We start from the raw sequence: 21,645 nt of genomic DNA, 5'->3' as shown, positions 1-21,645 counted from the left end.
GATCCTGCAGCTGTCCCTGCTGTACTGGCTGTACTCCAGCATGATAGCCTATGATAGCGCCGGAATAATGTTCTGAGACTTTTTGCGTCACACTCCTGCGACACCGATTACACATGTCACAAGTAACATCTTGGCACGCTCAATGTGCTGGCATGCCCTCTCATGCTCTACTCGCAAGCTGCCATTAGGGACTGCTATGCACTCGCGCTTGCTGACTGACGATCGACGAGCTATTGACCCTTCCTGACTACCTACCATCGGCTCCGAACCACAATTATGAAAAACAGTCTTAGCCCATTGACCCAAGACGAATAACTCCCTGATCAATCTACTTCTAGTTGCTACTCAATGACATCACTGCGGCCCTTATCCTTTCCGAGCGAGGGGGAGCACGAAGCTGGATTCTGGAGAAGAGGTATAAAGGTCCGCCATATCCCTCTCTGATCTCTTACTATCCGCACTCAACCTCGAAACCGCCTCTTCACTTCATACTTACTACCTGCGCAACTCCCATACACACATCCTCTACAATGCGATTCGCTTCCATCATCGCCCTTGTCTCGGCCGTCGGTACGTTTGCTTCCCACCCTCCCTCCCTTGAGCTCCCTTCACCTCATATACACTCTGCTCCTGACCCCTAGCCGCGCCCCCGGATCATAGCTCACACACAGGCGCCTTCGCTGCCCCCACCCTGAACGCTCGTGCTCAGTGCTCGGCCGATAACCAGAACTACCTCGACAACCTGTCGTGCCCCGCTGTGCAGGCCCTCTCTGGCTTCCTTGGCTTCCAGAGTGACAGCATCGGTGGTTTCTCGAGGAAGTGAGTCTGCCTTCTCGCGTCCGCGCATTCTCGTCCTCGGCTGACATGACAGCACCCTCGCCGAGATCAACAGGCTCCTGGTCTCGGACGATCCCGTCTCTACCATTGGCAAAAACGCTTTCGCCGGTGCTGTCCAGGGCTTGACCCAAGGGACCGTCTTCACCCTCAAGTCTGTCGCTGTGAGTCACACTGCCCTCCTCGCGCCCTCCGAGCTGCACCATCTCAGCGCGGAGCCAAGCTGACCCCTTCCAGGCGATCGTACCCGAGCTCAACCCCGCTTGCAAGTGCAACCTTGTAGCCTGCAACAACGCCATCATCGACGCTCGCGGACAGTGCAACATCACCCCTCAATCCGGCGCGCTCTCCGCGACCTCCAGCCAGGCATGCGGTCAGACACTGTACACCTGCGCCGCCTTCTACACCAAGGAGCAGGTCAACCAGATGACGGGCTGCTGCAGCCGGTACGCGGGCGCTACCAATGTCTAGGCGGTATGGCAGTAATGAAGTGGGTCTTATGGTAACATAGAACAGGCGAGAAACTTGGCTATTTCTCTAACATGTAGCACATAGTGAGCTCGATACAGGATGAATTGAGTGCTGCAATCAAATAAACTAAGCTGGTCGATAACGTGCTCCTATGCAGTGGCGCACACGCCAGGCCTCCAGGCATCCAAGCGCGCGTTCACAGCCACCTCCAGAAGCAAAGATACAGTACAAGTTTCATCGCCCCCGGAACCTTAGCGGGATGATCGATGAGTCGGTATGACGCAGCTGGGGGGCACCAAGTTTAGTAGCATCAATACTGTACATCAACCTCTCTCCTTTGTGTCCTCCACTCTCGGTAATATAGCTAGCCCAGATAGGAACTCCAATAGCACCTCGCTTGCGCTCATCGTCTGGCCCGGTCCCGAGCGCTTCGCTTCATACCTCACCCGCTTCAGAGGTAGCTCGAGCATGGCATGACGGCGAGGTCAGTCCCGCTTTGTCTGTAATGACATACATGCCTTGTGCATCTCAGCTGACATTTGATAGCCGTCAGACGCCATACAAGGGACCATGGACTCAGCGAGCTATCGCCGCAGATGAGTGGTTGGGCCGTATGTCATTTCTCCCCGCCAAGGTATTGCCAAAGCTGATCTGAACAGGGAACAAGGTGGTACGTGTCGAATGAGCGCTTAGCCATGACGGCTCGTCCAACAGCTAACGCTTAGGTCGCTTCGGCAACGACAGCATCCCTGCTATCGACGTTTGCCGGCTTCCCCGTAGGTCCCGCGGTATCGCTGCATGAGGTCTCGCTTTCCAGCAACAGCTGACAGCGCAGCTCGACTCGCTCAAATCCCGCCTGCAATCCTCACGCGAGTCTTCATCCCTATTCCGTCTCGCCGCTGGCGTCATCAGAGAGGAAGGAGTGGGCGGACTCTGGCGAGGCTTTCCTTTACCGCTCATCACCATCTCGATTGTCCGGACCATCTCATTCACTATCTACACGTCTACCAAGCGGATACTCAATGCTTCCCCGGAAACTACGGGACCCCCACTATCAGCGGGAGAAGTCGCGGATGTAGCTGGAGATAGGAGGCAGGCCGAGAACAAGCGGCGACGGTGGATCGATGTCCAGCTTGGTCTGTTTCATCAGGACACGGCTCGCGATGTGGCCATCACTAGCTTGATTGCTGGAGGTGCTAGCGGGGCGGTGGTCTGCTTGGGAAGCGCTCCGTTTGAGTTGGTCAAGGTGAGCTATCACTTCCGCCGACGCGATGGGCCGAAGCTGCGGGACATAGCTGACATGTCAGGTTCGGCGTCAGCTGGAATACCAGATCTACCGAGACACCCACCCTCAATTCTATGCCCCGACCCCGCCAAACTCTTCTCTCCATCCACCTCCGAACCACTCCCTCCCGCAACATCCAGCCGGCACATCCGCCTCCATACCGCAAAACCACGCTCCTCCTCTCCCCGCATCTATCGCTTCCTCGACCTCATCCTCTGCTGGCCCCCGCCCTCCACCTTTCCGCCCACCCACAACGCTCGAAGCCGTCCGTCTCATAGTCCAGAAGTCCGGTCCCGGCGGGCTATATACTGGCTTCCGCCTCCACTTCGTGCGGGACAGCTTGGGAACTGCGCTCTACTTTGCAGAGTACGATGTGCTCCGGTTCTTGCTGGGGAGAAAGACGGGCGGGGATAGTAAAGGCCAAGGAAGGAAGGGAGAAGGGGAGCAAGGAGATCTGCCGGATTGGGCGAAGGGATGGTTGCCGAAGGGACTGGTGCCGTTCCTATGTGGAAGTGTAGCGGGGGTGACAAGCTGGGCGCTCATCTATCCTGTCGATGTAAGTCGACTGGTGTGGCTGAGGTAGTCAAGCTGACCCCCGTAGGCTATCAAGACCAAGGCGCAACAACGTGCTTTATCGGGTCTTGAACCCCGCACGCCCCTTGTCCAAATCAAGCGTCTAGTAAGAGGGGTGGATACGGCTAACCCTAAGCCCATATTGGCAGGTATCGCTCGTCTATACAGAGGGTATATCTCCGCCCTGTGGTCAGACGTGGTGGTCGGCTGACAGCTCCAGGCTTGGGGTATCAATGATCCGCTCGATGCTCACACACGGACTGCTTTGGACAATCGTCGACGCCGCTGGAACGTGGATTGATACTCGACCCATGGAGCGGCTAGCCGGGCACTACGAAGGGGATATCGATAGATAGGCGAGACGATTCAGCCTCGTAACAGGCTACTGGGAATGGAAGGCGTCACTCCCCTCATATCTCGGTAGGATGGCGGAGGAGCATTCGAGTCGTGCATCGCCGGCGCGGCCTCGCCAGAGTTGTAGATTACTGTCTATACCACCATAGATCTGCTGCAAATGCACTTGCTGCTCGGCCTGGAAGTGCAAAGAGCAAGACGTCGACAACAAGTATTTTACGAAATGACAGTCTGAGCTCTCTGAACCTCCCCCATGCAAGATCTGAATAAGATGCATGACGCGACTGCAGATCTCGAATCAGTGGGGATAGCGAAAGCCCGGACAGCCTCGTCAGCCTCGTTCCCTCTGGTTTGCGAAGCTGCTTAGTCGATATCGAACTATGGAGCTGTCACCGCTGACTATCAGTCATATCACTACGCCCAAGTTCGCATATGGATTGTCGGACTCACAACACCGGCAGGATAGCAGCAAGGTAGACCGCTCATCTCAGCAGCGCTCGATTGTAATTCATCTGCGTCACTGCATCCCCTCTGCCCATTCTTTTGTACTGTCAAGCATCAGCAGCTGATCCTGTACCCCCATTTCTGAGAGAAACACATACCCCATTTGCGATAAGCGACTGACGCAACGAGCGAAAGCAAACATCTCTTCGTCCCCTGAGAACAACGACGATGCGCCGACAGTCTCGGCTGATAGTCCAAGATCGTCCATGACTGAACAGTCAGCTTATCCACGAACGAGCTGCAGACCGACACTCACTTGCTCGCATATGAGCATCATCTCCCGCGTTTTTTGATTTGTCATCCGAGAAGACCTGATGAATTGGTACTTCGGACGAGATGAAAAGCTTCGTCTTATTCTCATAGCATGCTAACATAGGTCAGCGTGGGGCTTCCTCTGCCAGAAACTAGCGGACATACCGTCAATGAAGGTGATAAACCGCCTAGCCTGATCTCTTTCCCCCAAGCCTAACCTCGGCACATCCTGCACAAAGATGGTTGGGAACGTCCCCGCCACCTGCAGATAGTCCGCAGCGCTCAGAGGCGCATCGCAAAGATCCGAGAACTTGAATCGGGCGACTGAGCCGCTCGACTCCGGGACCGTCAGGGTCCGACCCCAGATTGGTAGTTTCCGGTTCGAGACGACGTTGGTGGATATTGGGTCGGATTTCGTGAGGGCGTCGAATAGCTTGGAGAGTTCGGCGTCAACGCCGGGCGTGAGGGGGTCGAAGTAGACCTTAGACAGTGCGCGGGGGATCTTCCGATAGTCTGCATGTCAGCCCGAAACAGCAACCCGTTTGCACCACCTAGCTGACCGGTCGGAGAGTTGAGGTCCACTACACCGAAGCGGTGTTTTATAAGTTCTATAGCTGGGATGAAAGATTGTCGCTGGATACCGTTAATATAGAGCTCGTCGGGATGCCGACTGGCCTGTCAGCTAAGTTGAGCGAGAGGAGGGCCAACAGAAGCGGACTTTGAGGTCATGATGCAGACTACGCCGAAGCCCATCAGGCGCTCCAGCAGTTGGCGGAGGATCATAGCTGTCACGATATCCGTCACCTTCAGGCATCAGCTACGTGTCAATGTAGAGGGTGGCCTCTAGTAAGCTCACCTGGAACTCGTCAAAGCAAAGCACTCTCCCCTCGGCAGCCAGACTTCTCGCCACCTCGGGCATCGCATCCCTCTGACCCATCCCCGCAGCCTCATACCTGCTCTTTACCGTGTGCTGCCGCTGCAGGACATCCATCATGAAGCTGTGGAAGTGTATCCGGGTCGAGCCGTATTCCCCTGTTTCGCCAGTACCTTTCCCGCGGAAATGTGGCGGTAGCGTCGAGTGGAAGAGGTCCATGAGCATAGTTTTTCCCGTTCCGACGCTTCCGTGGAGGTATAGACCATTAGGTACGGAGTCGATGTGTATCGTCGGGTCCGGCACAACGGGTTGACGCGAGAAGAATTTGCCGAACTGCGCGTCAGGTTGTGTATGTGTCCTGCTTGATTGGACTTACGAAGGAAGGGGTAACTTCTGTGGGCTGAGGAGGCATTGGTCCGGGATCATATGTCAAGAGTCTCGAGTGTAGTTTTTGAAGATGTTGTATGATGGACCGTTGATGGTCGTCCGCTTTCAAGATACCGGTAGATACCAAATGCTCATATCGTGTGACGGGATCTGTACTGTCAGCGCGAGACTTGATCACATCAAGTCAATTGCACTCACCCTTGAAGGAGCCCTTATCGTTCGCTGCCAGTGCTCCGCTCAATGGGGCTGTGCCTGTGCTGGTCGCAGCATCCCGACGCAGAGGCGAGGTGTGCAGGAGTCGAGGGACGTAGCCCGGTAATCTCGGCAGCAGCGGAACCGCTACTGGAGCAATTCTCGCTCTGAAAAGTGGCCGGGCTACGCGAGCAGCTGTACGCGAGCCTGAAGCGACACTGCTGCCCACCATCATAGCTGTCGTAGTTGATGTAAGAAGGACAGATGCAAGTGCTTTTTATAAGACCTTACCGGGCGGACAAAAGTGCGGGGTAAAGCCGAAACGCGGAGGCCGGCAAAGAAGGTGAGGAATGGCGGCAATCGCCGGCGAAGTAGCCGAAATTTGCTTCCGGGTCAAAGGATGGGGCTCGGTGTAAACAAAGCGCGACCTGCTTGATTTCTTTCTCACCTTACCCTCACACTGAGCAGCATACAAGCTACCATCTACACCGAGCGACCATGTCGCGCAAGCCATCAACAGCTGGCCGAGCGGGCTTATCGCGCGCCTCGTCAAGCGTAAACATGGCTATGCCGCCTCCAGGCAGGATACCGGCGCGCGCGCCTTCGGTCATGTCCTCGTCGATCACGAGTAATGGGTTGGATGGGGAGCGGCAAATCAGCCCCAGGAAGAGCAGCTATAGGAAACCCATGGGAGTAGCGGTTGGCGGGCGAGGTGACGGTGCTGAGAAGGAGATCAATATCCAGGTTGTAGTGCGGTGTCGGTAAGTCTATCTGCTTTAGCCAGCGGGTCGACGGAACCCGTGAGCTGATGCAACTTAGCGGTAGATCCACCCAGGAGATAGCCCAGACAAGCCCCATGATTACAACCACAGCCGGAGCGCTCTCCAAAGCTATCACCATCGAGACCACCCCGTCGACCGCTCTGATGAGCTCGTTCACCACAGCTAGCAGCTACGGCGGGGTCAACGCCCCATCAACCAAGACGTACAACTTTGATCGGGTATTTGGGCCGGCAGCGGATCAGACGATGGTCTTCCAAGAGGTGGCGGAGGGTATGCTGGATGAGGTGCTGGCAGGGTACAATTGCACCATCTTTGCGTACGGTCAAACGGGGACTGGAAAGACGTGAGTGAGCCGGGACGCTCAAGAGGGCCGAACTGATGTGTGCAGATTCACCATGCAAGGTGATCTCGAACTCTCGCCTCTATCTGCGCCAAAGACGGAAGCCGGTATCGTTCCCCGAGTACTGCATCGGCTCTTTCACCTCCTCGAGTCCGCCGAGAATACCGAGTACACGGTCCGGTGCAGCTATGTCGAGCTGTACAACGAGGAACTCCGGGATCTCCTTTCGCCCGACTATCAGCCTGGCGCAGCGGGGGACAGGCAACCGATCGCGATGGGTCAAGGCGGTAACGGGCAGACTGTAGGAGGACTGAAGCTGTACGAGGATGGGAAAAAGGGGGTGATGATACAGGGGCTTGAGGATGTCGGGGTGCGGAACCTGAAGGAGGCGCTGAATCTGGTAAACAAGGGATGTCAGAGGAGGCAGGTGGCGGAAACGAAGATGAACACCGAGTCATCGTGAGTCTCATGGCTGTACTCTCACGGCCTAAACTGAATCAGCAGCCGATCTCATACGATCCTCACCATCACCGTCCACGTCAAGGAGACCACCCTCACAGCCGGAGGCGAGGACCTTCTTCGGATCGGTCGGTTCAACCTGGTCGATCTTGCTGGGTCCGAAGCTATCGGTCGATCCGGTGCGACAGACAAGCGGGCTCGAGAAGCAGGGATGATCAACCAGTCTCTCCTTACTCTCGGCCGAGTCATCCGGTCCATCGTCGACAAGGAATCGCACATCCCGTACCGCGAGTCCAAACTCACTCGACTGCTCCAGGACTCGCTCGGTGGCCGGACCAAGACCTGCATCGTCGCAACGGTCTCGCCCACTCGGTCCAACATGGAAGAAACGCTCTCCACGCTCGACTATGCCCTCCAAGCCAAGAGTATCCGGAATCGTCCCGAGATCAATGCGCACCTCACTAAATCGGGCGTTCTCAAGGAGTACCTGGGCGATATCGAGCGGCTCAAGGCGGAAGTTATGGCTGCTCGGGACAAAAATGGGATCTATATCCCCGAGGATCAGTGGAAGGAGATGCACGAGCAGCAGACGAAGATGAAGTCGGATTTTGACGAGGCGGTATTGCGGGCGAGCGCGGCAACGGTCGAGTTGACGACGAGGCGGAAGGAGTTTGAGCAGTTGACGAGCCAGTTCTTGCTCACTACGGATGAGCTGGAGCAGACGAGGGAGGCGGAGAGGGCGCTGGGCAGGATGATTGAGGAGATGAAGGGGGAGTTGGAGTCTACGAGGTTGAGGCTGGAGGAGGAGCGGTATGTGGGGCAGGCCTACATCAGTGGGGAGAGGCGATTGGAGGGGGTTGCGGAGAATCTAATGGGGGTGGCGGTGGAGAGTGTCAGTGATGTCGGAGGGCTGTTTGAGAAGCTCGGTGAGTTGCTCGCGATGTAGTAGTTGCAGCGGTATAGCTGACCGTTCAGCCCGGAAAGCCAAAGTACTAGGCGACAATGTCGATACCGCAACCAGATTCGGTACAGACATGTCCTCGCTGTCGACCGACCTCCGAGGTGGACTGGATAAGCTCAACTCGGTACAAGGACGCTTCGGGGAGGAGATGCAGAAGGGCTTAGAGGCTTATGCAAAGCACGCTCAAAAAGTACGTCCACCTCTCCTGTGCTCGACAGACCAAGCTGATCGAGTAGCACTCCAAGCGAGACATCACCAACCTTGACGCGTCCTTCTCTGCCCTTGATGGCTTATCCTCCAAGCTCACTGAATCAATCGAAGCTGGCAAGCTCGACGCGGCGGAAACTGGTCGAGCTCTCCAAGGGGTCAAGGAGGAAGTACAGGCCTCCGTTCGAGCTTGGGCGAAGGGCGTGGGAGAGAGGAGCGAGGGGATGGTGCGGGACTTGCTGGAACATCAACATCAACATCTGACTATGGTGAGTACACCTTCGGCCTACCAGGTGTCAGTGCTAATAAGACAGGTCACTGGTGTGCTCGACACCACGGCCGACCTCATCGACAATGTCATCTCTGCTGCCCAGACCCACCTCGCTTCCGAAGTTGCTGCTGCTGCGCATACCAAGCGACTAGCGGATCAAGCCGCCTCTACCGAAATATCCCGCCTCCGAGCCCAGAACGTCCTCCTCGCCAAACTCCTCACCGACGAAAAGGCCAAGACGGCTCATCTCCGTACCGAGCTCGTTAGCAACCTCACCAACCTCATTGTGGGCTTTACGGACGCGCAGGATGCCTCGTGGTCTGGCGTGATGGCGAAAGTACAGGCGGAGAATGAGGAGGGTGTACGGCAGATGGGCGCATTCAGCGGGGCGATGGAGGAGAGTCATGCGGAGGGGTCTAGGCGAGCCAGGGCGTTCAGTGGCGAGCTGGAGCAGAGTCAGAGGGCAGGGATGGGTCAGCGGGAAGCGGGCAGGAAGGCGGTGAGAGAAGTAGAGGAGGGAATGAGGGTCCGGCTTGAAGAGTATGGGGAGCGGACGAGAGGGGAGATGGAACGGCAAGTGGAGGTGGTGGATGGGTTTTGTGGGCGGCTGGGAGAGACTTCGGCAGACGGTGAGTTACCTTCTGAGCCCAGGGAGACGTTCAGCTGATCAGAATAGCTGCTCGACGTGCTGATGCTCGAGCGGTCGACCAGGCCGACAAGCTCGGCGCTATGTCCCGGTCAATCAGAGCTACTCACGAGTCCAGCCGCGCCCGGATAGCTAAGGACTCGGAAGGAGTCTCGGCTTTCTCGGAGTCACTCATATCTGCAGTAGGTCTCCTCTCCTACTTGATGGAGCTGTACTGATGCCTTCAGCACGCATCCTCATCTAAGTCCTATGCCAAACATCATACCGCCACCACCTCCAGGCTCGTTGCTATCCTCTCCTCCACCGCCACCTTCCTCACGTCCGGCATCTCCGAAGATATACCTACCGGCACTACGCCGAAGAAGAAAAATTGGGCAGTCCAGACGAGTTGGGAGCGGACGCAGCCGAGGGACGTGCTTATTGAGGCGTACCGGAGAAGAAAGGCCGCGGGGGAGGTGGTGGATCTGGAGAGCGAGGATCAAGAGGATATAGTCGGGGGAGAAGGGGCAGAGAAGGCAGAGGGGAGTGAAGCGGGGACCGTCCGGAGCGTCGCTTCGACGGAAAGTCTACAGTCGAATGACAGCGAGTCGCTCGACACGATCCGGTCAGTCTCACCGCCACTAGCAAGCGCGGTTGAACCGCCTCTCCCCGCTAGGATACCCACCCTCGCTTCCGTTATCGCTCCGCCGCTGCCTCAGATTAGACCGGCCGTTCGGAAGTTACCATCTGGGTTAGGCGCGTCTATCACGGGGAAGGGGATAGCGAGGGGGATGGCGAATGGGGAGGAGAAGGTGACGCTGCCACCACTGGGGGAGGCCGGGATGAACGTGCCTCGGCGGGCGCGCAGATAGCGAGAACGAGGAATCTGAGCAGAGGGGGAAAGGAAGTCGGCGCCGCTCCCGCCGGTCACAGCAGACACGCAAGCTGCGGGGCGAGGTAGCAGAGGGTATACGTAGTAGAGGATAGAGCCGGGATCTTTGACGGATGTCAAAGCTTGCAGGAGTCTTATAATAGTGTATGATGTTATGAATTAACCCAGCATCCGAACTCTGCCTGTTCATGCCATACGTCTGAGCAGCAAGCTATATACATTACTGAGTGTCCAGCCCACCTGCGCGCTCCCCACTTTACCGAGATCCTCGTATATACTCCGTGTAGTCTGCAAGCCACCGCATATGAGGGCGATACCGGTCCTCCGCCTCCCTCCTACAAGCCCTGCACGCCACATCGTACCGCCGTTTCTTCAACGCCAGCAGCTCTGTCGTCGTCTTTGCCTCAGCGATGCGTGCCCGAACCTGCGCAGCAATATCCTTCGCATCCTTCTTGACATCCTTGCACCTCGCCAGGCTAGGGTCGGCCTCATGGGCCGAAAAAGGCTTTTGAAGCGAGGATATGGGATCCACGCGCTCCCTGAAGCGCTGAGGGCCCTGGAGCAGCGCAGGTGATAGTCCTGTAGCCGAAGCCAGTGCTGCGGCACGTGGGACTCGCAGACGTCGACGATATCACCGTCGACGTCCGTGTTATCGTCCGCGTCAGCCAAGAGGGTATTGGCGGCCGCCTTGGGGAGCTTAGCAGTTATGCCTCCGATGGCCCAGATGGCGAACTCTAGGTAGTAGTCTCGCGAGGTGAGGGTTTCCGGGTCCTGGAGGTTTTCGATGAGGATGCGGTAGATCGCCGGGGCATCATATACGCGGCCGATGAGTGCGGCCTCAAGGTACGGTACGACGTGGTCCTCGCCATACTCAATACGGGGGAAAGTCTCCGAGGTAGTGATGGCCTTGACGGCTGTGAGAAAGACGTGGAGACCCGCGGTCGTCGTGTCATGGAGGGGAATGAGCGGGACCCCTTGATGAAGGTCGTCGGGCCCCGCGACAGGGAGATTGGCAAAGAATGGGGAGATAGCGACGAGCAGGGATCTGGAGAAGCGATAGCAGAGAGCTTCGCTATCGCCAGCCTGGAGGATGATGTCGCCAGGATGGTGGGCTTGAAAATCTTCGTGGAAGATGAGCTCGGGATTCTCGGGCGTGCGACTGATGCGAGCAGAACCTGGAATGAGCTCGATATCATCATCTGGTGAGTGGAGCTATGACTCACTGCGCGTCCGGGCTGGAGAGGCGGCGGGCATAGTGCCAGTAGATCGTTCGTGGGTTCGGTATCGATGGGGAAGCTCTGTCCAATTGAGCGAGTGATGGCATGATGGCGCGCTGCGCATCGAGATAAGCTAAGCGGACCTCGCGGGGCATCACGCGAGACATCCTGCGCCTTCCTGCGCGCCAAGATAACTACCGGTGTAAGGCTGACCTTGCTCTTGCACCTCATTCATGATCAAGAGGTGCCAGGCGTGACAATGTCAATACCATCAGCTGGTCAGAGCGCAGGTCAGCCATCTCACTTCCAAGGATATCAGGAGCCGAGCTGATACATCCAGGTGTGACTGCCCCGAAGCTCGTCTTCCACCCAGACTTCGCGACTGGTGTTCCCGGCGACATCATCCTCCAAGCAGGCGACGAACAAGCACAATGCTTCTATTTCTCCCTATCCCTACTCGCCGCTCTGGCGAGCTTCTTCGCTACCCTCCCTCCCCCTTCCGCCGCCGACCTGGTCCTAGGCTATCCCCTCGTACCCCTACACAACTCTACCAGCGCCGGTCTTCACATGTTCGCTTCTGCGATGCGGTCTTCGAAGACCTCAGGCTTCATCCCCTTCCCACCACTACAGTCAGACTGGGAGGACGGCGTACTCGACGCCGCGTATCTTGCCCGAGTTTACGACGCTCCGCTCGTACCGCTTCTGTTGGTCGATACCCTCCGTCACGGTCACCTCCAAGCCGCGGACGACCGGTACCTCATCTTCGCGATCTGGGCTATCTTCGACGCTCAACACAGGCTCGAAGACGCCGCAGTCGAGACCACCTTGCTGAGCCAGAGACATATCACGGACGTACCGCCGTGTATCGTCAAAGCATGTCGGAACCGAGCTCCTCAGCACTGGTCCCAGTTGCAGGATCTTCACCTCCGCCGCTCGGTCGCCATGCGGAATTTTCGTACCAAGGTCAAGGGCGCGGCTGCCCGGTACAGTTTCTCAGCAAGGACAAGGAACGCGCCGTTCTGCGCTTGTGGATAGGTCAAGCTTGAAGTGATGGACACGGCTGGCGATGTCTTGTGTGATCTTATGACATTCGAGGAGGTGGCGAGAGTAGAAAGCGGGACTTTTGACCTGGACTGCCACGATTGCTTCGAAGAAGTGTGGGCGACCCTGGTGGGAACGAAAGAGTGGCTAGAGGATTATATCCGGTATATCAGGCTATATGATAAATGATGGCGGGCACGAGCTCGAGAGAGTTCTGCTATATTCCCGATCTACCGCGCCTGAGCTGCTGCCGGACTACCCGTAATAGCCAGCCATTGCGTTTAGCAGATAGATCGCAACTCTGCGTACCATGGGCCAGTGGATCGATAACCTAAAGCGAGCCAAACTCCACATTCCTCAAGCTGACTAGTGCTGACCACGTCGGCGGGCCCAGCCAACATTTGTCCTTCGCCCTCACCTGTACATATCACAGGGCAAGCGTAATTGTATCGGAGATGGAGCAGCCCAGTGGTTCTCCGGCGCCTGGTGAGTCTTAGTCCAGCCTGATGCTGGACCTCAAGATCAAGAGCTGATCCAATGAAGGAGACCCGGCTCCTCTCAAATACCACAAGGACTTTGCCAAGGCGAGCCCCGGCGAGGTTATCCTTCAAGCAGGCGACGCTGAAGCTCTCTGCTTCCATTTCCCCCTAACCCTACTCTCTGCTCTCGTCAGCTTCTTCACCACCCTCCCTCCCCCTTCCGCCAGCGACACTACCCACGGTCTTCCTCTCATCCCTCTCCATAACACTACCAGCGCAGGTCTCCACATCTTCCTGCTCGCACTCAGGACAACTCTCACCTCGGACCACATCAGCATACCGTCGGCTGGCTATCCCGGCTCCGTTGTCGATGCCGCCTACATCGCACGGCTTCTTGACGCGCCGGTCGTCCCGCGCCTGCTGATCGATACTCTCAAAAACAGCGAGGACGCCCCCGATCGCGACTACTTCCTGGAATTCGCGATCTGGGCGATCTGTGACGTACAGCACCGGCTGGAGTACGCTGCCTACAAGACAGGCAGGCCAGGCAGATACATCGCGGATGTCGATAGCGCCATCGTCGAGGCGAGCAGGAGCCATGCTCCCCTGCACTGGCTCCAATTGCAGGATCTTCAACTTCGGTATTCGGTCGTTGTAGGACGCTTTGGATACAAGGTCCAGCAAATATCAACCGCTTACGGAGAAGAGCCCGAGGTTAGGGGCGACCCTCTCCTCGACTGCTTGCACGATAAGGTGGAAATGATGGAGAGCGCTAGTCGGGCCATATGCGGGTATGGGTCATTTGGGGAGCTTGAGACTGCGATCAACAGGGCCAGCTATGAGATCGGCTGCGAGACCTGCGCGGACGAGGTGGAAAACACCTTCGCTGAGGTGTCGGGATGGCTGGAGGACTTTCTGAGGTATATCAGGGTAAAGAAGGATTAGAGGGTTTTGATCTTGGAACAGTAGTCTCGTTTATGGCTGGAATCACTGGCCTGTGCATGCAGGCGCGGACTGCGACCGCCGTCGTCGGACTGTACTTTGGCGCGGTACAGTAGACATTTGCAAGGCCTCGGCGTTATGCAGAGACTGCCACACCCGCCTTGTCCGCACCTATGGGGCGCCAAGTGTTCAAAATTGCCTCCGCCGTCCGTTAGCCTTGTCTGTCTGCTCAGTCACCCTGTCCCGTCGGTTGACCATATCTTCCTCGCGCAGAATGACCTTCTCATACAGCGGCCACAGTCAGAGGGTCTCAGAGGGATGCGCTGGGATGCATAGACACTCTGCACCGAAGCCAGAGTCGAGCGGCAGCAATTGATAGTCCATGACCTATACCTTCCTTTCCGCCGGAAGTCAGGTTGAACCCATCAACCCGATGCAGGTCACATCTCAATGGGCCCGCGGGCGGGACACGTTGATTGAGAGGATACGTCTGGCTCGGTCAGACAGACCAGGCAGATTCATGCGTGGATGTGTATCAAGCAGAGGTAGCCGCGCTGGCGCACGTCCAGGCTTATCCGTGTTCTGGATAACCTGAGGCCTCTATCCGCACACCCCACGATGCCCTATATATTGCGCTCTTCCGCCATGGATAGTGATTGTATATCGTGATCTCAGCTCTCCGCTACCGAACGGCGGTATCCATAATCCAGCGCGCTTGTCGGCTGTGGTCAACTTGGTCGGCAAAATTGCTCGAGGCGCGACCACAGGCTGCTCCTTCTGAAACTCAAATTTTACGCTATGCCGGCATCGGATTCCACATCGGCAGTGAGGAATGTGGGTGATATGCTTTCACAAGTGGCCTCGTAGAGCGCTGGAACCCTCCTATGCAGGTGAAGCGGTCCACGGAAAGCCTTCAGAGCCAAAAATGAGTGCCTGGACCTCAAAATTGCAGGAGCTATGGACAAAACAAGCGACAAAACACAAAGCAGGCGGACAAAGCTGACAAGCCAACGTGACGAAACTTTTTGGACACATCCGCGGCCGGTACGCACCGCATTCCTCGTTTCGAGGGTCCCAGCTCGGTTGGCTTGACCCGCGCTCTTGTTTGTGTCTCATCATCAGTCTCACAGGCTGTAGGCGAAAGCAATGGACGAAGAAGCGGCCTCTCAGGCATCGGGTACGTCTTGTGATCGCCGAGGTTGGCAAAGCTGACCGTCAGCTAGCCCAGCTGGAGAGGCTCCACTCAAATTCCACGCAGATTTCGGCAAAGCGCGTCCAGGCGACCTCCTCCTGCAAGCTGGCGACAGAATAGCACTATGCTTCTATTTCCCCCACTCACTCCTGTCCGCTCTGTCGAGCTTCTTCGCCACACTCCCCTCCCCATCACCCGCCGATATGGTGAACGGCTATCCACTCGTCCCCCTTCACAATACTACCAGCGCGGGCCTGCACCTCTTTCTGCTCGTCCTGAAGTCCACAAATCTATCGGAAGACCTCGCCATACCGGCTGAAGGACGAAACAGGGCCGTCCTCGACGCCGCCTGTGTCGCTCGGCTGTACGACGCTCCGCTGGTCCCCCGTGTACTGGTCGATACCCTCAAAAACGTCAGGGTCTTCTTTGGGCCCGACCGCGACTATTACCTGGAGTTCGCGGTCTGGGCCATCTGCGACGTCCGTCACAGATTGGAAGATGCTGCCATCAACACCACGCAACCCCACGCCCCACACATCGCGATGACGGACCCATACATCGTCGCGGTCTGTACGAGTCATGCTCCTCGCCACTGGCTACAGCTCCAGGACTTTCACCTGCGGCGGTCGATCGTCGTCGACCTATTCACGCGCAAGGTGTTGCAAGATGGGGCGCTGTATCGACCCGGGCCATCTGATGGCCAGTGCGAGGAGGGACATAATCTGAAGAAGACGATGGACGGAGTCTGCAAGTGGCTCTTGGAGCAGGGGACGTTGAGGGAGCTGGGGCTGGGCGACGAGGATTCCGACTTGGGCGCATACGGTCTAGGTTGTGATGATTGTCTCGATCAGGCGGACCGTTGCTTTGGGGAAACTTTGCACGGGGCGAGGGACTTTATAAGGTATATCAGGGAGAGTAACAGTCCGTATTAGGCGCTAGATGAATACAGCCAGCTTATAGTTTCTAAATCCAGTAGCTGAACATCCGAATCCCTCCCATGTAGTGATAGGAGAATGATGCAATGGTCGGGGGCTTTCACATCGAGGCTATGTAGTAGCTGGTATGGGCATGTCTCAGTGAGGGACGACTCGGAAGTTCTCTCATGTCCGGCAAGGGTAGAAGAGTCGGACTCGCAGGGAATGTCCTAGAGAAGGCCGGCTTTTGAGACAACAAGTGTAAGAGCATCAGACTATGCATCGCTAAAGGACATGTATACCTAAGCTATCGCTACACTTGAGTTATTATAGATTTGTTATTTGTGACGACCATGACAAGATGTCTAAGCTGTGGTAGTACCATTGACAACTCTGATCACGAACCGGCCATCATCGGAGTTGGCGACATTCCCCTCCGTGAAGCTCTTGAAGTTGATGTCGTAATCAAAGTAGCGGTCGAAGTACTGGCCGGCATTGGTGGAGCGGTCATTCTCCTCCTCGTCCTCATCCTCTAACCCATCTCGCTCACGAACTGCCAAGACTGAGACATCAGCATGAGTACGATATTGAAGACAGATATGACATACCATAGTTGGCGGCAGGGAGGGTGGCGGGGAGGGTGATGGTAGTACGGATGTACTTCTGGTCATCACGACTAGAGACGGCGGTGTTGTTAAGGACCTGAGCGTCAGCTTGATCCATGGAACCAAAGAGATAGCAGCTTACTCGGTAGAAGCGGACAAGAGCAAGCCTGACAGCCTGGCAATCACCATCGCAAGCGTAGTTGAAGTTGAAGGTGGCACCGGAGGCAATGGCAGTACCGTTTGAGGGAGAGAGGAGGTTGGAAGAGTCGCCGTCGCCATTCTCGTCGTTCGAGTCGTCGTCGAGATCCTCCCTGTCATTGTCCCGATCATTCTCATTGGCAGTCTGAGCCTCCTGCTCGTTCTCCGAGTCACCTTCCTCTTCCTCCTCTCCGCCCCCGTCCTCCTCCTGCTGGCGAGCGACCAAAGACCGCCTGGTGGATGGTCTGGCGACGTTGATCCAGTAAGGGGACTTGACACCATCTGGAAGTGATCAGCTTGGCACGTGAGCTGTATGAGAGAGAGCTCACTGTTGGTAGCAGTGACAAGGTCATACTCTGACCAGTCATTGCCGACAGAAGTCTCCTCGTCCTCATCATCACCATCGCCCTCGACCTCGTCCACCGCAAGCACTGCTCTGTAAGCTTGATACGACTTCTCAGGGGAATGACTTACAGTAGCGTCCGCTAGCGATACCAGCGGGGAGGGTCAACTGGGTGTTGACCGACCTTGAGCCGTCGGCTCCGCTAGCAGCGATATCACCTCCTACCTGGAGACATGTCAGCACAGAAGCCAAAGATAGAAGAGATGGACTCACTCGAACGTAACGAATAAGAGCGATGTCGGCCCGGGTGGTGTCCTCGTCATCGACCGAATAGGTGAAGTTAAAGGTGGACCCTCGAGCGATGCTGGACCCGTTGCGGGGCGAGAAGATGACCCCGTCGTCGTCATTGGCGATTGTGTTGCGGTTCTCGTTGTCGTCCTCTTCTTGGTCCTGGCGGGCGGAGAGCACAGGAGCAGCGATAACAGAGGCGAGCAAGGGGAAGAGGATGGCAAGTTTGACGAGCATTGTAGCGGTAGATCAGGAGTGATAGATCAGTAGAGGGTTTGAGAAGGGCAGTGGGGATGTGAGGAGACAATCAGAAGTGGGGGTTGCCCTTATACCTTGACAGTGTCGCATACCCAAGTCAGGAAATCCCGCATGCGCACCGGTGTAGACAGGCGACATATCGTGCCAAGGATGAGAGACGGGTTCCGTGACGCTGCGTTCAGCGCCAATGCGATGCCTGACGATAGTATACGTCTCCGGTATGGGTTGCTACGATGGAAAAGCGAGGTGGAGGACGTTGCGGGAGAGAGTGGAGCTCAGGGGCTGTATATAATCGCTCACTCAATTGCTGTGGCGTTTACCAACGCAGTGCCAAGATCCGGTGAGCTGTGCGGGGGCTCCGGCGGAGGCTGGATATGTCCGATGTGGGGATAATGCTTCGAGGCATTAATGTGTGGACCACGTCGCACTTGTTGACATAATCGATGATGATATCATGAGAGCCAGAGGAGACTCAGAGAAGGGAGTTCTACAATATGAGGGAGTTCGGGACGATCAGCTGACCGGCGCTGCCAAGAGACCACGACGGCGACCGGCGTTACTGCCGCCGGCGTTACTGCTTGCTGCGTGCGTCATCGTGCGGATGGCCAACTCCACATTCCTCCATCCGGAAAAAGTGGCGTTTTGCCACCCAACCAGCCACTTCGCCACCTTGAGACCGAAGGGGGCTGCTAGACTTTGTCCAGCAGCAGTCGAGTTGATTCCTAAGCTCTGCTTTAGAGGAATACAGGATTCAGTTCGACACAGGTTTGTGGATGTCATGGGCGCCATCGCGAATTGGACCTATCGGTACATGAGACCACGTCGGACCGCCTCATTTTTTGCTGGTACTCGAGCGAGTCCGCATCGTCTGGTCGACCATGCCGGAGCCTAACGAGCACAGGCCCAACATATAGCATTACCCACAGTGAGATACCCAATTATACTTGTACTCTACATGATGACACACTCCTTCCCTCCCGATCCCCCGCCTGCCCCACCTTGCGTGTACGACATGAGCTCCCGATTGATCTCCTCGTCATTCTCCTTCTGCTTCATCTTGACTTCCTTCGGGAACCACTCCTTCATATAGCTAGACGAGTCAGCTTTGCTCCGTATTTTCTTACAGTGATGAGTCCTTGGCTTACCTCATGACTTGCACATCTAACGAGTCTACCATTCGTCAGCGCGCCCCCGACATACTATGAGAGGAGGAGCTCACCCTTGTCTGCTAGCAATACCACCCTCGACCGGCAGAGCGGACACTCTGCCTTGCCCGCCCGTTGCATCTTCACCAAGCACCGTACGCAGAAGAGATGCTTGCACGACAGGCGGATGGGCTTGAAGGCTATTGAGGTGCAGATGAGGCAGGCGTAGTCGTCCAGACTTGGCAAGATCCTGTCCTGTCAGCAGAAACTAGCTCAGTAAAAGCAGGGGTACATACGGTAGCAGGGTATCAGTCAGGCTGGCGAGCAGGACATGTGGGAGTGAGGTATTGTAGAAGGTCCAGGTGGTGATGTTGCCGTCCGTACCGACTGCTGATAACGTAGAGCGGACGAAGGATTGGAATCCAGTCGAAGCGGTCAGAGCAGTCCGCTTGTCGTGCTTCTTCAGAATCCTGTAGAATGAGCTCATCCCTCATGCGGTACATCAGGCCGACCAGTAGTGACTCACTTTCTCGCCGCATTGATGTTGGCCATCTGGAACCGCTTCAGATCCAGCAACAGCACATTCAGCCGCAGGAACTCCTCCCATGCCCCTCTTGCCTTCTTTCCCCTCAGTGTACGCCGATCCCCTAAACCACGCTTGATCACCTCGTCCGCAAACTTCTGCAGCCGCACTTCCGCCTGCTCGACCGTCCGTTCCCCTCTTGTCCGCTCAGCAGAGCTCTCAAAGATCTCCGCTTCGATCCACAGCGTGAAGATCTCGCGCCATGCGTATAGGTCCTTCTTGTTGGGTCTGGCGAGTGAGGGGGCGACGCCGAATGGTCGGGTGCCGTTGGACGTGAGAGGGGAGATGCTAGCGCCGGAGCCAGAAGAGGAGGAGGAGGGTTGGATCGAGGTGGATACCATAGAGCAGAGACGGGAGACAGATAGGCGGAATTGTTCCTGCTGTTCTGCGTGGAAGGCGGATAGGGAGGTGAGAGCGGCTGTGAGGAGGTTGAAGAATGCCTGGTCCGAGGCGAGTGGGATGATGATATCCCTATCTCGCTCGCCGTTGGGCGGAGAGGGGCCGGGGCGACCGAGAGGAGGGGGAGTGGGCAGCTCGAGGGGCTCATCCTCTATTGCCGAATCCCCTAAAGACAGATCGCCTAGGTCATTATCGATAGCCCCGCTGGCAAGGGCAAAGATGGGTGACAGTGCCGTCCGTACTCGCTGGAGACTTGGACTTGGCGGGACAATGTCTATCTCGGGCGGCTCGAGTGGAGACCGGGCAGCGCGGATGGTATTTGGCGAGTTGGCGGCGGATTGAAGCAGGAGAGTGGATTTCCGGATGGGTACCGCTACGCGAGACAACGTCTCGTCCTCATCCTCTGTGTCATCCTCAGATGAGACACCGTTCGACATGGAGGGTGTAGAAGACGTATCTCGCGATAGAGGGGGTGTTGCCGCGGGGAGATGAAGGACTAATTGCGGTTGTGGGTGCTGAGCATCCCCTGGATATTAGCTTGTTGTTTCTATGCCTAGACTGCCGAGGCTACAACCACGTCGATCAAAAGCTCAGACTTACCACCAAGAACATACTCCGCCTTCACCCTAGTTCCCTCGTTCATGCTCCGCCTGATCACTTTCCGGCCCCTCACTCCCCCGGCCCCGTCCAGCACACTCTCCCGTCCCCATGACCCACTCAATTGATCCCCATCTCCCAGCTCTCCCGCGCCTGTGTCCTTGAACATTCCCGAGACGCTCATTGGGCGCGCCCTCGCTTCGCCGCCGGGCGAAGGGTCTCTGCTCGCCGCTGGCGTTTCCGGCCTGGACTCCGAGAGCAGCCGGACCCGGAATTTCCGCTGGTTGTGGGAGGGGTGAAGTGACGAGGGTCCGGCCTCCATAGACCGCGAGGTAGCGGGTGGATGGAGGTCTGAGTAGCCGCTCGTATCGAGCATAGGGTCGACGAGGGTCTGCTTGGGCTGCCGCGGTGCGGACATGGGCGTAGGGTACAGGGAGGGCGGAGACGCCTCGTCCGAGTCAAACTCGAACTCGAGGATGTCGCCTTCAACCGCGGGTGGTGTAGTGGACTGAAATGCCGAGGATACTTCGGCTCTGCCTTGGGGAGAATGAGCCGGCGTGACTCGTGCCTCCTCGGTCACGAGCAGTTTGTTGAGGACATCCGGCGACAATCCCATTCCGGACAGCTCGGATACGACATCCTTGATGATCTTTTTGAGCTACATTGTTAGCTAGGCTCCAGCCAGTAATATGCATCTCGGACAATGGCATCTCACTTGTCCATATTCTATGGCAGAAGATCTCCATTCTTCGGGAAAGTGCGAGTCCGAGAGGATCTGCTGGAACTCCTTTCCGAACTTCATTGCGGTGGCGCAGTTCAAGCGGTAGGCGACGTCCCGGAGAGAAGTCTTCTAAGATATGATCTGTCGGGCTCTGCGTTGGCTGTCATATGCAGATGCGGGTGTTGACTATACACATAGCGAGGTGGACATAGGAAGGAGAGATTTGTTTTCGTTTCTCATGAGGAGGAGAAGTGGAGGCGGCGACGGACCAGCACGTGCGTTCGGAAGCCCGTGCGTCAGATCTCCCAGCATACGTAAGCAGCCAAATGACGTACTAGACACGGAGTTCTCCTCTCACTCCATAACGCGTCCAGGGGCCGGCCGGGCAGCATCGCCACGCGAAGCTCGAGCCCCTCCTAGCTCCCTTTGCCGCTCACTCGCTCCCCTGTAGCAAGCTAAG

The 21,645-nt window shown here is 56.8% G+C and overlaps 8 protein-coding genes across 8 annotated transcripts; 4 read left to right on the top strand and 4 right to left on the bottom strand.

The window, feature by feature from the left end:
• Window positions 1–530: 530 nt before the first annotated feature.
• MKK02DRAFT_32511 (uncharacterized protein) lies at window positions 531–1,305 on the top strand (the record flags this gene model as incomplete). Its single annotated transcript, XM_053088520.1, has 4 exons — window positions 531–570; window positions 672–819; window positions 872–998; window positions 1,072–1,305. 4 exons carry the CDS (start codon window positions 531–533, stop codon window positions 1,303–1,305), a joined length of 549 nt encoding a protein of 182 aa, XP_052947503.1.
• A 473-nt stretch (window positions 1,306–1,778) lies between these two features.
• Window positions 1,779–3,519, top strand: MKK02DRAFT_43655 (mitochondrial carrier domain-containing protein; the record flags this gene model as incomplete). The annotated part of the gene is made up of 8 exons (XM_053092540.1): window positions 1,779–1,789; window positions 1,852–1,916; window positions 1,965–1,975; window positions 2,031–2,081; window positions 2,141–2,551; window positions 2,613–3,146; window positions 3,192–3,334; window positions 3,384–3,519. The coding sequence occupies 8 exons, from the start codon at window positions 1,779–1,781 to the stop codon at window positions 3,517–3,519; spliced, it is 1,362 nt and encodes a 453-aa protein (XP_052947502.1).
• Window positions 3,520–4,034: 515 nt separating this feature from the next.
• MKK02DRAFT_32509 (AFG1-like ATPase-domain-containing protein) lies at window positions 4,035–5,961 on the bottom strand (the record flags this gene model as incomplete). Its single annotated transcript, XM_053088519.1, has 8 exons — window positions 4,035–4,231; window positions 4,278–4,388; window positions 4,439–4,786; window positions 4,834–4,943; window positions 4,992–5,077; window positions 5,130–5,480; window positions 5,524–5,684; window positions 5,733–5,961. 8 exons carry the CDS (start codon window positions 5,959–5,961, stop codon window positions 4,035–4,037), a joined length of 1,593 nt encoding a protein of 530 aa, XP_052947501.1.
• A 263-nt stretch (window positions 5,962–6,224) lies between these two features.
• MKK02DRAFT_43653 (P-loop containing nucleoside triphosphate hydrolase protein) lies at window positions 6,225–10,243 on the top strand (the record flags this gene model as incomplete). Its single annotated transcript, XM_053092539.1, has 9 exons — window positions 6,225–6,487; window positions 6,546–6,851; window positions 6,897–7,307; window positions 7,353–8,233; window positions 8,283–8,458; window positions 8,505–8,744; window positions 8,790–9,375; window positions 9,423–9,574; window positions 9,620–10,243. The coding sequence occupies 9 exons, from the start codon at window positions 6,225–6,227 to the stop codon at window positions 10,241–10,243; spliced, it is 3,639 nt and encodes a 1,212-aa protein (XP_052947500.1).
• A 276-nt stretch (window positions 10,244–10,519) lies between these two features.
• MKK02DRAFT_43652 (uncharacterized protein) lies at window positions 10,520–11,517 on the bottom strand (the record flags this gene model as incomplete). The annotated part of the gene is made up of 3 exons (XM_053092538.1): window positions 10,520–10,819; window positions 10,870–11,438; window positions 11,487–11,517. The coding sequence occupies 3 exons, from the start codon at window positions 11,515–11,517 to the stop codon at window positions 10,520–10,522; spliced, it is 900 nt and encodes a 299-aa protein (XP_052947499.1).
• Window positions 11,518–11,739: 222 nt separating this feature from the next.
• MKK02DRAFT_32506 (uncharacterized protein) lies at window positions 11,740–16,066 on the top strand (the record flags this gene model as incomplete). The annotated part of the gene is made up of 9 exons (XM_053088518.1): window positions 11,740–11,770; window positions 11,821–12,443; window positions 12,516–12,685; window positions 12,955–13,007; window positions 13,065–13,920; window positions 14,070–14,152; window positions 14,618–14,776; window positions 15,102–15,119; window positions 15,162–16,066. The coding sequence occupies 9 exons, from the start codon at window positions 11,740–11,742 to the stop codon at window positions 16,064–16,066; spliced, it is 2,898 nt and encodes a 965-aa protein (XP_052947498.1).
• A 347-nt stretch (window positions 16,067–16,413) lies between these two features.
• MKK02DRAFT_32505 (uncharacterized protein) lies at window positions 16,414–17,719 on the bottom strand (the record flags this gene model as incomplete). Its single annotated transcript, XM_053088517.1, has 6 exons — window positions 16,414–16,610; window positions 16,657–16,750; window positions 16,796–17,133; window positions 17,181–17,282; window positions 17,326–17,419; window positions 17,468–17,719. 6 exons carry the CDS (start codon window positions 17,717–17,719, stop codon window positions 16,414–16,416), a joined length of 1,077 nt encoding a protein of 358 aa, XP_052947497.1.
• Window positions 17,720–18,691: 972 nt separating this feature from the next.
• On the bottom strand, window positions 18,692–21,266 carry MKK02DRAFT_43647 (uncharacterized protein; the record flags this gene model as incomplete). The annotated part of the gene is made up of 7 exons (XM_053092537.1): window positions 18,692–18,830; window positions 18,886–18,910; window positions 18,960–19,135; window positions 19,182–19,355; window positions 19,412–20,393; window positions 20,468–21,122; window positions 21,180–21,266. 7 exons carry the CDS (start codon window positions 21,264–21,266, stop codon window positions 18,692–18,694), a joined length of 2,238 nt encoding a protein of 745 aa, XP_052947496.1.
• Between the last annotated feature and the right edge of the window lie 379 nt (window positions 21,267–21,645).

Source organism: Dioszegia hungarica, assembly GCF_025882075.1.
Source record: "Dioszegia hungarica strain PDD-24b-2 chromosome Unknown MKK02contig_7, whole genome shotgun sequence".
Classification (NCBI taxonomy): Eukaryota; Fungi; Basidiomycota; class Tremellomycetes; order Tremellales; family Bulleribasidiaceae; genus Dioszegia; species Dioszegia hungarica.
The sequence above is the reverse complement of the archived record's forward strand: the minus strand, read 5'-3'. Positions and strand labels throughout refer to the sequence as shown.